Raw genomic sequence first — 14,834 nt, 5'->3', positions numbered from 1 at the left:
AAACTTCAGCCTAGACAATGTCCCTACAATGCATGCTCCAGGGCAGCCTCTGGTTCTGACTTCTTTAGAAAGTCTGGAAGACTGGTTTTAGAACTATTTTAGTATAGAATATGCACAATTTTTAGCCATCTTAGAAGAAGGCCTTGGTCCAGAATAGTGGTTAGATTCCTTTTTAAGGCAAAAGAACATCCAACAAACAAAAGCCCAATCTGAGCTTGGAGGAAACAATGTGCAAATCCTGCTCTACAGCTATTCTGTAGTTACTGCAATTTCAACCATAACCAAATTGTACAAGTAGTGAAGAAATCAAGTCAGGGTCAAACCCTGCACCCTGAAGCCCCAATAAAGGGCTCTGGACAGTACTTCTAAGCTACACCAGAAGAGATCTGAAGAGTCTAACGTATGTCCCAATCCCATCAAGGGTCAAAAATATTCTCTAATAACCAGTGAATCATATTCTCATCTACCTCCCTTTCTGCTCTGAAAAATAATGAAAACCTACAAATTAGGCCAGGCGCAGTGGCTCACGCCTGTAATCCCAGCACTTTGGGAGGCTGAGGCGGGTGGATCACGAGGTCAGGAGATCGAGACCATCCTGGCTAACACAGTGAAACCCCATCTCTACTAAAAATAAAAAAATAAAAAAAAATTAGCCGAGCGTGGTGGTGGGAGCCTGTAGTCCCAGCTACTCTGGACACTGAGACAGGAGAATGGCATGAACCTGGGAGGCGGAGCTTGCAGTGAGCCGAGATCATGCCACTGCACTCCAGTATGGGCGACAGAGCGAGACTCTAGTCTCAAAACAAACAAACAAACAAACAAAAAAACACTACAAATTTTGTTTTTTCCAAGAAATGTATCTAAATCTGCACCATCGCATAATGAATCCCATTTTACATGCACTGACAGGGGACTGATACATGAGGATGAGGCTCCAAACATATTACAAAGGAAGATGGCATACAGGAAGAGAGAACTCTCAGAACACTGATTCCGTTTCCTTCCTAAAAGATGCCTCTGTCAGCTCACTGTTGTTTCTCATTACACACACGTGTGTACAAAAGTAAGCAGGCATTCATGCATACACACACAGAAAATGTATTCCTTTAGCTGAGGTTTCTTTCTGTTAAAATTATAAATGCTTTTCAAGATGTAAACCTTCCTGGTTATTCACAGAATTAGGAATAACTTCATTAGATTCCTTCCTGTGTTTTAATAATAGAAAGAAAAATTGGCTGCATATCATAAAATAAAGGACTTAGGATCTTAGAAATTAATTTCATACATTCCATAATTTTTATAAGATTATCCTTATGAAAAACAAATTATGAACCAACTATAAGTACAGAATACCTTTCAAACAACAAGGTTTAGCTAAAAGTACTTAAACTTGCTAAAAAATTTTGTTAAAACCTTTCACAAAACAAAATTTTCTTTCTGTAAGAAAGTACATACTTGCTTTTAAAACGTAATTGTTTAGTCATAGATAAGTATTTCTGAATTGTAAATATCCTGTATATGCAAATAGTTGCCTCAGCTGGAAGCTCTAGGTCTTGCTGCAGTCTTTGGGACCAGCTGCCAAACCTAAAAGATGCCCAAGATCCATGTTCTCTCCTGTCTAAAGAAGAAAGAATCTCTTCTTTAGCTGGTTGGCTTCACAATGAGAAAAGATTCCAGAAGGTATTTCCTATATTTGGTCACAAAGTAAAGTAAACGAAGTCCTCTGCAGAAGTGAGCTGTCAGCCTTCAACTCTCTATACAAAGAATTCTCTAGGCCTGGCAATATGATTCATCAAGAATAACTAACAAGGGTATGTGTTTCTGATGACAGAGAAGATTCTAGAAACATATAACACCAATGAACACATGAAGATTATTTAATAAGCTACAAAAAAAGCTCATTGCTCTGAACCTGTGTATTTCTGGGCTACAGAGTCTTAGGTAGTAAAAACTGAAAATGGGAGAAAATGAAAGAAGAGGATTGGCCTGCCTACCTACAGGATAGCCTCATCTAGGGATACAAAATTCACCTTCAATGTAGAAGCAGCTAAAGAAGCTACCCCAAATCAGAAAAACCCAGCAAGTCCTCGTAGAACAGCAAGCACAAGAAAACAAACGTAAGACTTCAAAACAAAATTTGGTAAAAAGGAAATGAGCAAAGATACTGCTAGAGACTGAATGTTCGTGTGTCCCCACCCCCCAACAAATTCATATGTTGAAGCCTAATCCCTAATGTGATGGTATTTGGTGGTGGATCTTTGGGAAGGGTGGAACCCTCATGAATCTAATTAGTGCCCTTGTAAGAAAGACCCCAGATAGCTCTCTTGCCCCTTCTACCATGTGAGACCACAACAAGAAGATGGCTGTAAATTTATGAACCAGGAAGCAAGCCCTCACTAGCCACCAAATCTGTCAGTGCCTTGATCTTGGACTTTCCAGCCTCCGAAACTGTGAGAAATTTCTGTTCTTGTTAAGATTATAGCCCAGAGGTCAGCACTTGGTTAGAGCAGCCTGAACTGATACAGATATTTTAAATGAAACCAAAATTTCAACAGAGTCCATAGGTAAGAAAGAAGAGTTTATATAATTGCGCTTGCTTGTTGCAAATTAAGTAGTTTTCTTATTAGTCTTTCTCAGTGTGGTTCTAAGGTAGAACTTTCATTTAGAATTATCACCTAGGTAGTTCTTGTCTGTTGGCTCTGTGTCCCCGCCCAAATTTCATGTTGAATTGTAATCCCTACGTGTTGAAGGAGCGGCCTGGTGGGAGGTGACTGGGTCATGAGGGTGGTTTCTAATGCACCATCCCCCTAGTGCTGACTCATGATAGAGTTCTCATGAGACCTGGTTGTTTAAAAGCGTCTGGCACCTTCCCCTTCGCTTTCTCGCTCCCCTGCTCCTGTATGACCTGCGTTAACTGTGAGGCAATTAAACCTCTCTTCTTCATAAATTACCCAGCCTCATGTAATTCTTTACAGTAGTGTGAGAATGGACTAATATACTGTCCCTCAAAAACGGAATTACTTTCAGCTCATTCACTTGTAATTTTTCTATTCAGTGAATAGAAAATTCCAAGTAGAAACTATTTTCCACATATAAAAATATGTATAATTAATATACGCACTATATACAGTACTACTGGACATACTACACCTTGCCTGAAAAGGGAGAAGCCGATGTGCCTTCATCAAAGAATTGACGGCAGGTAAGCTGGCTTCTCCTTTTCCAATTCTTAGTGCAGTTGCAGATAATAGTTGACTCCTATTATCTGTGGCCAAGAGATCCAGCTAAAACATTAAAGGGCTCTAGACACGTCACATAACTTCAAGGGAAATAATCAAGTCTGATTTGATTTTTAAGGTAAATAAATACATTTTTTTTTCCAGCAACTTAAAATCATAGTATCTGTGATTATAGTTGTTAATGAGGGGGGAAGTCTCATTAAGTTTTCTTTCACTTCTAAATTTCTTATTGTTACACTACTGTGGCAAGGTTGAATCAGCATAAACATACCAATGTGATCCCCAAACTCCAGACATCAGAGCGGACGTCATATCCTTGTCGTGATGCACTTGGGTCTATTCTTTCAGGCTGGAACGTAAAGACAAGCGTAAGTTATTAATTGCTTTACTCTCAAGGAATAAGCAAATGGAAGCAACAGCTAGGTAGATAGCCAAAATGCCAGTATATTCCTAGAGAAATCCATGTCTAGGGTCAGACTGGAAGTAATAGGAAGTCATCATTATTACAAAAACAACAACAAAAAACTTAACGGCTACTTCCACAAAGAGAACACCAAGCAATTCATTTAACTATTCCCCTCAAAGACTCAAAAGCATTTACAAAGCTGAAGCTGAGGGAAGAGGGAGAGAAAGGAGGAAAACTTGAAAACATAAACAATTACAAGGTCGCCAGGTGCGGTGGCTCACACCTGTAATCCCAGCATTTTGGGAGGCCAAGGCAGGCGGATCATGAGGTCAGGAGATCGAGACCATCCTAGCTAACACGATGAAACCCCGTCTCTACTAAAAATACAAAAAACTAGCCGGGGGTGGTGGTGGGTGCTTGTAGTCCCAGCTACTAGGGAGGCTGAGGCAGGAGAATGCCGTGAACCCAGGAGGTGGAGCTTGCAGTGAGCTGAGATCACGCCACTGCACTCCAGCCTGGACGACAGAATGGGACTCCGTCTCAAAAAAAAAAATTAAAAAATAAAAAAAATGTAAAAAAAAAAAAAAAGAAATACAAGGCCACATTTGTGGCAATGAGTGACAAACAAACAAAAAAGACTGTCTTTGATTTTTAAAATACTTTGTTCAGCAATGAGATCACTTGGACACAGGAAGGGGAACATTGCACACGGGGGCCTATTGTGGGGACCGGGGAGGGCGGAGGGATAGCATTAGGAGATATACCTAATGTAAATGACAAGCTAATGGGTTCAGCACACCAACGTGGCACATGTATACATATGTAACAAACCTGCACGTTATGCACATGTACCCTAGAACTTAAAGTATAAAAAAAAAAAAAGACTTTGTTCAGTGGATGAGGCCATACCACAATATATTTGAGACACAAAAGCAAAACAAGAGCTAAATTTATCACAATTATTCCACCCCTACTTCACAATAAAGCTAAATTTATCACTACACATATGTGTAAAGATATTTGTCTGTTAGTCATTTGTAGCCAAATTAAAGCACTACCAAGACAGTAATATATTATCCTATCATATGTACAGCAGAAATCATTTTTAGTAATTTCTGTGAAAGGAACATCTTTACATTTCCTTGAAATTAGGGACCATCTAAATGATGTGTCAGGGACAGGGAAGAGAGAGAGAAGGTCTTGGTGGCACAGAGTTGACAATGGATCCTTCGCCAAGTCTGAGAGTAACTGCTATTGAAAGAAATGTCCACAGAAGCGTAACAGTTGACTGTATTACATTCTCTGCCTGTGAGTACCAACTACTTTAAAGACTTCTGTATATTGCTTTGAGCATGAGTACTGTGCTGCATACAATTCACTGTAAGCTATTTACTTTTTTTGTTGTACATATATGTATTTGCCTGTTAAGGTACATATTAAAATCCCAGATATTCAACCAAGAGAAAAAATACTCCATCCAACAACATCAAAATCAACATTTTCCCCAAACTAGTATGGAACATTCCTTAATCCTGACCACATTCTGGAGCATAAAACATACCTTGTTTTAAAAGACAGAAAGCATGCAAGGCATGTTCTCAGATCACAAAAAAAAAAAAAATTAGAAATCAGTAGCAGGAAGATATCTGCGAAGTCTTCAAATATTTGGAGATTTAACAACACACCTCTAAATGATATATGAATCAAAAAAGTCTCAAGAAATAGTTAAAAATTTGAAGTAAATGAAAATGAAACTACAACTTATCAAAATTTGTGGGATATAGCAGAAGTAGTGCTCAGAAGAAAATGTATAATGTAAAATGCATACATTAGAAGACAAGACATCTCAAATCAAAGCTACTTTATAGCTTAAAGGATTAGAACAAAAGAACAAATGAAACCCAAAGCAAGCAGGAGGAAGAACGTAAGAAAAAGTAAAGTGAAGACAAGTAAAACAGGAATAGAAAAATAATAGAGAAAAGTCAAGAAAACCAAAACAGTACTTTGGAAAGATCATTAAAATTGACACACCTTTGGCTAGACTGACCCACAGAAAAAGATTCCAGTTACTAAAATCAGAATGAAAGAGAGGACATTACTACTGTTCTTATAGAAACAGATGAAATAGAAATATTTTGTGAAAATGAAAACCTACCAAAAAGAATATCAAAGTGTGAATAACCTTTAAACCATGTTACTTAATGAATGTTATTAAAAACCTGCCCAGAAAGAAAAGTCCACACCCAGATGGGCTCACTGGTGAACTCTTTTCAAATATGCGAGAAATAACACTAGCCTTACACAACATTTTTTTTCAAAAAAGTGAGAGGGGGTATGCTTCCCAACTCATTTCATGAGGCCAGCATAACCATTTTTGAAAACCCGACGAAGCCATTACAAGATAATAGCCCTTGTACACAAAGACACAAAAGTAACAAAATAGGAGCAAATCTAATCCAGCAATATACAAAGAGGTAATGTATCATAACCAAGTAGAGTTTATCTCAAGAATACAATACTAGCTTAATACTTGAAAATCAATGCAATGCACCATTATTTATAGAATGGAGGAAAATAATGTGATCATCTGAATAAAAGTAGAATCAGCATCTGACAAAATTTAAAACCCACTAATAACAACAGAAATAACAACATACTAAGAGAAGAAAACATCTTCATTTCCATAAAGGGCATCTAAAATTAGCAAGAGTTAACATCATACTTACTGGTGAAACATAGAACGCTTTCTTTTTAATTAATATTGGGCATAAGGCAAATATATTAACTATCATTATTACTATTCAGCATTATATTGGAGGACCAGCCAGTATAGAAAGGCAAGGGGGAAAACAAGCATTACCTTTATTCACAGACACAGAAAATTCCTACTGAGACTAATAGTAAAACTAAACTAGCAAGGTCACAGGAGCCAATGTTAACACATGCAAAGTAGCTGTATTTCTATATAATAATAGCAAGATATTGGAAAATATTTTTAATTCCATTCCCAATAACAGTATTCTAAGGCAAAAAGAAATCAGAGACAGGTCTCAATCAATTTAAAAATTTATTTTGCCAAGGACAAAGGACATGCCTGAGAGGGAAGTTTGTGCCTTTCTCCAAATATGATTTCGAAGGCTTCAATATTTAAAGAGGAAAAGCAGGCAGCAGGGGGAAGAGGGAGGGTGTAGTCACATTACTGAATCCATATGTTGCAAGAGAAAAGGGGCAAGTACGGGAATAGTCAATTATGTATTTCTCTCATCCTTAGTAAGTCAGCGCTTAAATAAGATAAGGTGAACAAAGGAACTACCTGTGGAGATATTTAACACTTTATCTGTAGCTATCTGCTTAAGAACAAAAGGAAAGGCAGTTTTTTTTTTTACATCACTCAGCTTTCAGCTGAATTTTTTGTTTTGGCATAGTAAATCGGGGTCCCAAGTTTTTATTTTCCTTTCATAGTATCACAAACCCATTAATTCCTTAGAAATAAATGTAAAAGGTCTTCAAAAGCTGCACACTGAAAGCTACAAAACACTGCTGAGAGATAGCAAGACCTAAATGAACAGAGGAACATACCAGTTTCTATTCTGCAACTGTTTTAACTGCTTTTTAGAAAGGCATGTCTGTAAACATTACAAATAGTAACCATTATGTGCTTTGCAATGTTATGCAATAAAAAGCACTCCTCATACATGAAGAATGCATGTCTAAAAATAGTTGTAGTCTGAATCTAATCATGAGGGAACAATCAGATATTATAAGAATGCGAGACTTTCTGAAAACACTTCCAAAACCACCAATGTCACAGAAAAAAGAATGATCAAGCTCAGTATATATTAAAATAAAGAATGTAACAACTAAAATCAATGTGGAATCTTAACGTGACCCTGGATTGACAGCTAAAAAATAGTTTTTTTGACATATGGGAAATCTGAGGATGAACTATGTATTAGATAATACGGAATGAGTATTCCTCATCCAAAATCCTCATCCAAAATGCTTGGAACCTGAGAGTTTCGATTTCGGATTTTTTCAAATGCTGGAATATTTGCGTGTACATAATATCTTGGGGATGGGATCCAAGTCTAAACATGAAATTTATCTTTCATATACACCTATATATATAGCCCAAAGGTAATTTTATACTGTATTTTAAATAAATTTGTGCATGAAACAAAGTTTGTGTACACTGAACCACCAAAAAGCAAAAGTGTCACTATCTCAGCCACCCAGGTAGACAATCTGTGGTTGCTAGGCATCACCATCATTCCGGACTCGGAATTTACATGCTATTAATAAGCAATCATTATGTTACACTTGTTCACACATAAATACTTAACAGGAAAAAATACGATGTATCATTAATACAGTGAAAAACAATGAGTTCTGGGGAACTAAGCAGCACAGCAGCATCGCCAGAATACCCGCATCAGCTGTTGAACAGCAGGAACAACAAACAGCTGCAGGCTTTCGGCCTCCAACTACCATGCTGTGTTTTGATTACGAGGCTACTGGACACTTTTTTTTTTTAGGTGAGAAGAAACATCAGAAGCATCTGAGGGGCCAGAAGTGGGTCCTTTAGTAATGAGGAGGCATTCTGCTAGATGGCTTTGTAAATGTTTCCTCCCAAGTCATCTAACTCATTAACAATGGTTTTTGTCTTAGAAGTCTCTCTTAAACTTTATAAACTGACACGATTTCCTGTTGTGTTATGAATGCATACTGCTCTAATCCTTTAATATTACACATTTTCATCAAGAGCATTTTTTTTTGGGGGGGGGGATGAGGGAGTTTGTTTCCATTTATTTTTAGTTTTAGTTTTTAGTTTCTTTCCCTTTTATTTATATATGTTTTTTGAGATAGAATCTTGCTCTGTTGCCCAGGCTGGAGTGTAGTGGCACAATCTCAGCTCACTGCAACTTCCGCCTCCCAGGTTCGAGCAATTCTTATGCCTCAGCTTCCTGAGTAGCTGGGATTACAGGCGTGTTCCACTGTGCCTGGCTAATTTTTGTGTTTTTAGTAGTGATGGGGTTTCACACGTTGGCCAGGCTGGTCTTGAATTCCTGGCTTCAAGTGATCCGCCTACCTTGGCTTCCCAAAGTGCTGGGATTACAGGCATCAACACTGCACCCGGCCTAATTTTTATTTTTTTTTAATTTTTATTTTAGGCCCAGGATTACACATGCAGGTTTGTTATACAGATAAACTCATGCCACAGGGGTTTGTTGTACAGATTATTTGGTCACCCAGTTACTAAGCCTAGTACCCAACAGTTATTTTTTCTGATCCTCTCCCACCTCCCACACTCAAGTAGGCCCCACTGTCTGTTTTGTTGCTCTTTGTGTCCATGTGTTCTCATCATTTAGCTCCCACTTATGAGTGAGAACATGTGGTATTTGGTTCTATTTCTGCATTAGTTTGCTAAGTATCCTTAGATATTAATGGATGGCCTACAGCTCCATCCATGTTACCACAAAGGACATGCTCTCATTCTTTTTTATGGCTGCAGAGTATTCCACAGTATATATGTACCACATTTTCTTTATCCAGTCTTCCACTGATGGGCATTTAGGTTGATTCCATGTCTTTGCTATTGTCAACAGCACTGCAACGAACATATGTGTGTATGTGTCTTTATGACAGAATGACTTCTATTCCTTTTGGTAAATACCCAATTCCAGTAATGGAACCGCTGAGTTGAATGACAATTCTGTTTTAGCTTTTTGAGGAATCGCCACACTTCTTTCCACAATGCTTGAATTAGTTTACATTTCCGCCAACAGTATATAAGTACTCCCTTTTCTCCATAACCTCACCAGCATCTGCTGTTTCGACTTTTTTTAACAGCCATTCTGACTGGTGTGAGACAAATCTCATTTGATTTGCATTTCTTAATCAGTGACATTGTGTTTTTCATATGCTTGTTGGATGCATGCATGTCTTCTTCTGAAAAGTGTCTGTTCATGTCCTTCACTCACTTTTTAATAGGTTGTTTTCTTTCTTATAAATTTAAGTTCATTATAGATGCGGGATATTGGAACTTTGTGAGATGCATAGTTTGTATATATTTCCTTCCATTCTGTAGGCTGTCCATTTAATCTGTTGACAGTTTCTTTTGATATGCTGAATGTGTGTTTTTTCTATGGGCATTTCTTCCTCGGTGTTAACGTCATCTTCATCATCACTTGATTCAGAACCATTTCAGCTATTTCATCATTGGTCAATAAATGAAAAACTGAAGCTTCATTACTTGGTAATAAAAACTTCCTTGATATCCACTTCTTTCAGTTTACTGACAGACTCGAAAGATGTATTTTTTACATATAAAAGGAGGTCAGATATCATTTTTTCTCACTTTAATATATAGAATCCATCCAAGTCACTACCTTATTCTTCATCATCATCATCATCATCATCACCACCACTGAACAGTCACAGGCCAGAGGGCTGGCCAAGTCCTGGCAACAGCATATATGACATCCTTCATGCTAAATGTCTTCTGCAAACCTTCCACACCCACACCTTTGTTCACTGCCGCTAGCATGATGTTCAAGAAACTGTTTTTATATTTACCCTTCACTGACCTAAGGATATCTTGGTCACACGGCTGAATTAATGAAGTCACATTTGGGTGAAAGTACATGGCATAAACATTAATTTTTATGAGAATTTCGGTTGCGGCATAAGGAGAACAGTTGTCAATGGGTAACATAATCTTTCAGTCTTCTTTCAGTCCAGCTTCCCTGCAATGAGCATAAGGCACCGGTACAAAACGTTTATGAAACCAATCAGAAAAGGTATCCCGAGTGATCCAGGCCTTTTGATTAGCATAATAATGGACTGGTAAGACATTCACTTCCTGCAAACAGGAAGGATGCAAGATTTTGTCTCCTACAGATTTATACCTATACGTGCCTACTGCATTAACACATCCCGTCAGTTTTTCTGCCCTTGGCATCCTTAAATCCTGCAGGGGCGGTCTCATCAGCTGTAGTGTCTTTCTGGGGCAATAATGCCAAAACACTGGTGTTTCCTCAGCATTATACCTGTTCTGATGTTGAATTTTCATCATCACTATCCCAGGTGAACTCATCAATGAAGTTCTCCACTGCTTCACGATCAGCAGATGCTTTATCACCAGAAATCTTTAAAAAGTGAATGCTATGTTTTTTCTTAAATTTCTATAACCAGCCTGTTGAATCTTCACGGTTCCCTTCAGTTTTCAGGTCATCATGGTAGATGCTCATTTCATGACGAGCATGCCATCAAGTGGCATGTGTTCACTGCGAGTCTGACAGATCCATTCTTTCAATTCATTATCAAGATCTTCATTTTCAGCTATAGGTGGTGTTTTTCTATTTTTCGGTAACTTTTGTTCATCACTTTCAGCACAGAATTTCAGCAGTTTCTCCTTCTGTTTCTTCAGGTCATATATGGTGGTCATACCAACACCACACTTTTCTGTAAGACATTTCGCACTTACACCATTGTCCAGTTTCTCTAACAGCTTGACTTTCTGTGCTATAAACATAAACACTTCCCCTTTAACAAACTGCTGTCTCTCTAGGGGTATCTGCAGGCCTCTTTGACATTTTCAACATTATCTTTAAGCTACTGAGCAAAAAATGAGCAAGCAAACAAAAAAAAATTATATAATGAGTAAGGTACAGGTAGGTCTTGGCCCCATGTGGGGTCTAGTGTGGAATCTGTCATTAGCACATCTGACCTGCATACATGCCATTTTATTACCCTTTGTAGGCATGCTTATGTGGGGAAAATCTGGGCATGTGTGGAAAAGATATATTGCAGCTAAAGGGAGCTACAAGGGTCTTTTATACCTTGGGAACACTGCATAAACAAGGTGTGGTGCACCTGCATTTTGAATGTGACCCATCGCATAAGGTCAGGTGAATTTTCAACTTGGGTCATACTGGTGCTGGTAACGTTTCATATTGTGGAGCATTTCGGGTTTTGAATTTTTGGAATGGGGATACTCAAAGATGACATTCTTGTTTGTTTTTTTAGGTGTGGTAATGATATCACAGTTATGTAGAAGAATGGTCTTTTTCTTGGGAGATATGCACTGAAGTGTTTAGAATAAAATGCATGACATCTGCAACTTACTTTCAGGTGGTATGGCACATCCATACCCACATACAGAAATTGTCTCGTGCTGCAAAACAACATTTCTGTCAACGACAGACCATATATACAAAGGCTGTCCCATAAGGTTATAATGGAGCTGAAAAATTCCTATCTCCTAATGACACCATAGCCCTCATAACATAGAGCGACACATTACTCACACTTGTGATGCTGTTTTACACAAACCTATTGCACTGCCAGTCATTTAAAAGTATAGCACATACAATTATGCACAGTACACTATACCTGATGTCCTTCTACTTATTAAAAAAAAAGTTAACTATCAAACAGCCTCTGGCAGGTCTTTCAAGGAGGTATTATGAAGAAGGCATTGGTACCAAAGGAGATGACAGCTCCCTGCATGTTACTGTCTCCGAGGACCTTCCAGTGGGGCAAGATGTGGATGTAGAAGACAGTGATATTAACGATCCTGCCCATGTATAGGCCTAGAATGATGTCTTAGTTTTTAACAAAAAAGTTTAAAAAGAATAAATAAATGAACAGAATAGCCTTATGGAATAAAGATATAAAGAAAGAAAATATTTTTGTACGGCTGTGTGTGTTTTAAGCTAAGTGTTAATACAAAAAAGTTTTAAAAATGTTAATTAAAAAGTATATAAAATAAAAAAGTTACAGTACACTCAGTTTAATTTATTATTGAAGAAAAAATTTTTTATAAATGTCGTGTAGCCTAAGCGTACAGTGTTTATAAAGTCTACAGTAGTCTCCTAGGCCTGCAAATTCACTTACCACTCACTGACTGACTCATCTAGAGCAACTTCTAGTCCTGTAAGCTCCATTCATGATAAGTGCCTTCTATCAGTGAACCATTATTTATTCTTCATATCATATTTTTTTAGATTTGAATAATTTTTTCTAACAAAAGTATAAAGTATGGAAAATTAGTGTATTTGAATCATTTCAGAGAGGATAGCAAGTTTCACACTAGAAGATTTCAGATTTTAGCACCTTTGAAAAGAAATATTCAGAGTGACAAGTGGCAACGCAGGCTGCAGGTGACCTACAGGGTCATCTGAGTTTAGTACACAGTTCATGTAACAGTGCAGTCATTTGTTTTTTTCCTCTACATTTTGAGAGTGCCACAAAACAAACTTAAAAAGAACGAGAAAAGAGTTCACTGAATTCATAGCTGGTGTTAGAAGATGAACTACCGGAGGAAGGTCATCGGCTGGACTAGGAGGTCCAATACCCAGTCCAAAGGCACCGACGATGCAGTACATGGTTTTATTCTCCCATCGCACAGTGCAGCTCCTGTCAGCAGAGCTGTCCCAGAAGCAGGAACTTGCCGCATGTAATCCAGCTGCGTTCTTTTGCATAATTACACAGGTCACAACGTATTTCAGTGGTTCTCCCAGCTTGTTGAGTTGGCTTGAAGTTTTTTCTACTATATTTGTGGTCCATGATTCACTTTGCTGTGTTGATAAGCGTTACCACCAATTGCGCTTTCTATAGCCTCTTTTACAATCTGCTCAACTCATCAACGACAAAAGCAGTCTCCTCTGCAGCCTGGTAGTCTTCCATCTTTCCTCCGCAGTGTTGCCTCTACCTCCTTTTTGCCATATTTTGACCTATCTTTTTTATATTTAGATACACAAATAGTTACTGTTGTGCTATAACTACCTTCAGTATTTAGTACAGTAACATGCTATATAGGCTTGTAGACTAGAAGCAACAGGCTATACCATCTAGCCTATGTGTGTAGTAGGCTATACCATCTAGGTTTGTGTACGTACACTCTATGATTTTGCACAACAAAATCGCCTAACGACACACTTCTCAGAACATATTCCTGTGGTTAAGCAACATAAGACTGTGTACCTATATGAGGGTATGGAGTTGGGAAAATGTTTACAGGAAATCCAGTTATGGGAAAATTTATGTGTAAACTCTACATTTTATTTACTTTTTTATGTTGCACAATCTAATGAGTAATCCTAAGTCCTGTGGACTAAAGACAATTATAAATCTCAAATAAAATGATATACCTCCAACATGTTTTGTCAATGTCTGAAGAAAAGTCAAACCACTTGAAGGCTTTTAAAATTAACATTAGGTTCTTGTCTATCTAAATAGGCTTTGAAAGATGAGAATGGACAGAAGAATTTCGTTTGGTCCAGTAAAGATTAGAGGCGAAGAGTTTATCAGCCTTTGTGTTCCACAGATGAAGGTCAGCAGGAAAACAGAAGTCTTACATCTCCTGGGCCTGCAAAGCATATCACTGCACAAGAATGAAGAAAGTCTGTTTTAAAGAAAGTCTGCATCTTTCTTTAAAAGCTGAATTCAAAGTATTCTACTTTATCTGGGCTTCAATTGCATTTTCAAAGCCTGCTTCCATCAAATATAATTCTTAGTGTCACACAACAAAAAACATTTAGTCACTGTTAGTATTGAGACAAGCCCTAAAACTGTAGATAACAATTTCAGTTCATTCTCAGGGTATCCTTAATAAATATGTAAATCACATTTCCCAATGCTCCATGTCTAATTATTTTTATTTCTTGCCTTTGAAACTATTATACCATTTGTCCCTAGTTATCAATGATAACAAATGATCTTCCAAACTGAGTCCAGAAATCTGCCCAGCCAGTCAACATCCACAAAACCAAAAGTTTAAAAGAAGGTCTTACCACGCAGGTTAGGTGTCTACCCACACACACACACACACATACCCCTTTTACGTGTTCATCTGAAGAAAAAGTGATATGGGAAGATACAACAAAACCAAAAGAGGACTGAAAAATGTAGTAAGTTGAAATTTGTAGTAGCACTAAGCCTATCCATTCACAAACAATATAGAACACCTATAATATCTAGCCTGTGACTCTTACATTTTTATTATTTATAGCACTAGATTTGAAAACATATATATCAAGGAGGAAACAAAGAAAAAGAAAAATTTTATTCAATTCTAAGCTTATCTTTAGTTGAAAAGAGCCTACAAAGATGGAAAGAAATGCTGTTGGCAGGAAGGCCTCAAGAAACAACCACAAAATCTTACATGTCACATTTGTTGCTGTTGT

At 37.7% G+C, this 14,834-nt stretch overlaps 1 protein-coding gene and 1 pseudogene across 3 annotated transcripts in view; both read right to left on the bottom strand.

The window, feature by feature from the left end:
- MAP2K4 (mitogen-activated protein kinase kinase 4) overlaps positions 1-14,834 on the bottom strand; it is a 120,206-nt gene that overhangs the window by 13,425 nt on the left and 91,947 nt on the right. For all 3 annotated transcript variants that reach the window (XM_023188092.2, XM_023188094.2, XM_023188093.2), the window contains one exon: positions 3,511-3,588. In XM_023188092.2, coding sequence (XP_023043860.1) covers positions 3,511-3,588 — 78 coding nt within the window. The remainder of the gene's footprint in view (positions 1-3,510; positions 3,589-14,834) is intronic.
- Positions 12,831-13,335, bottom strand: LOC111523481 (annotated as a pseudogene).

The sequence above is a fragment of the Piliocolobus tephrosceles genome, chromosome 16, assembly GCF_002776525.5.
Source record: "Piliocolobus tephrosceles isolate RC106 chromosome 16, ASM277652v3, whole genome shotgun sequence".
NCBI classification, from domain to species: domain Eukaryota; kingdom Metazoa; phylum Chordata; class Mammalia; order Primates; family Cercopithecidae; genus Piliocolobus; species Piliocolobus tephrosceles.
The sequence above is the reverse complement of the archived record's forward strand: the minus strand, read 5'-3'. Positions and strand labels throughout refer to the sequence as shown.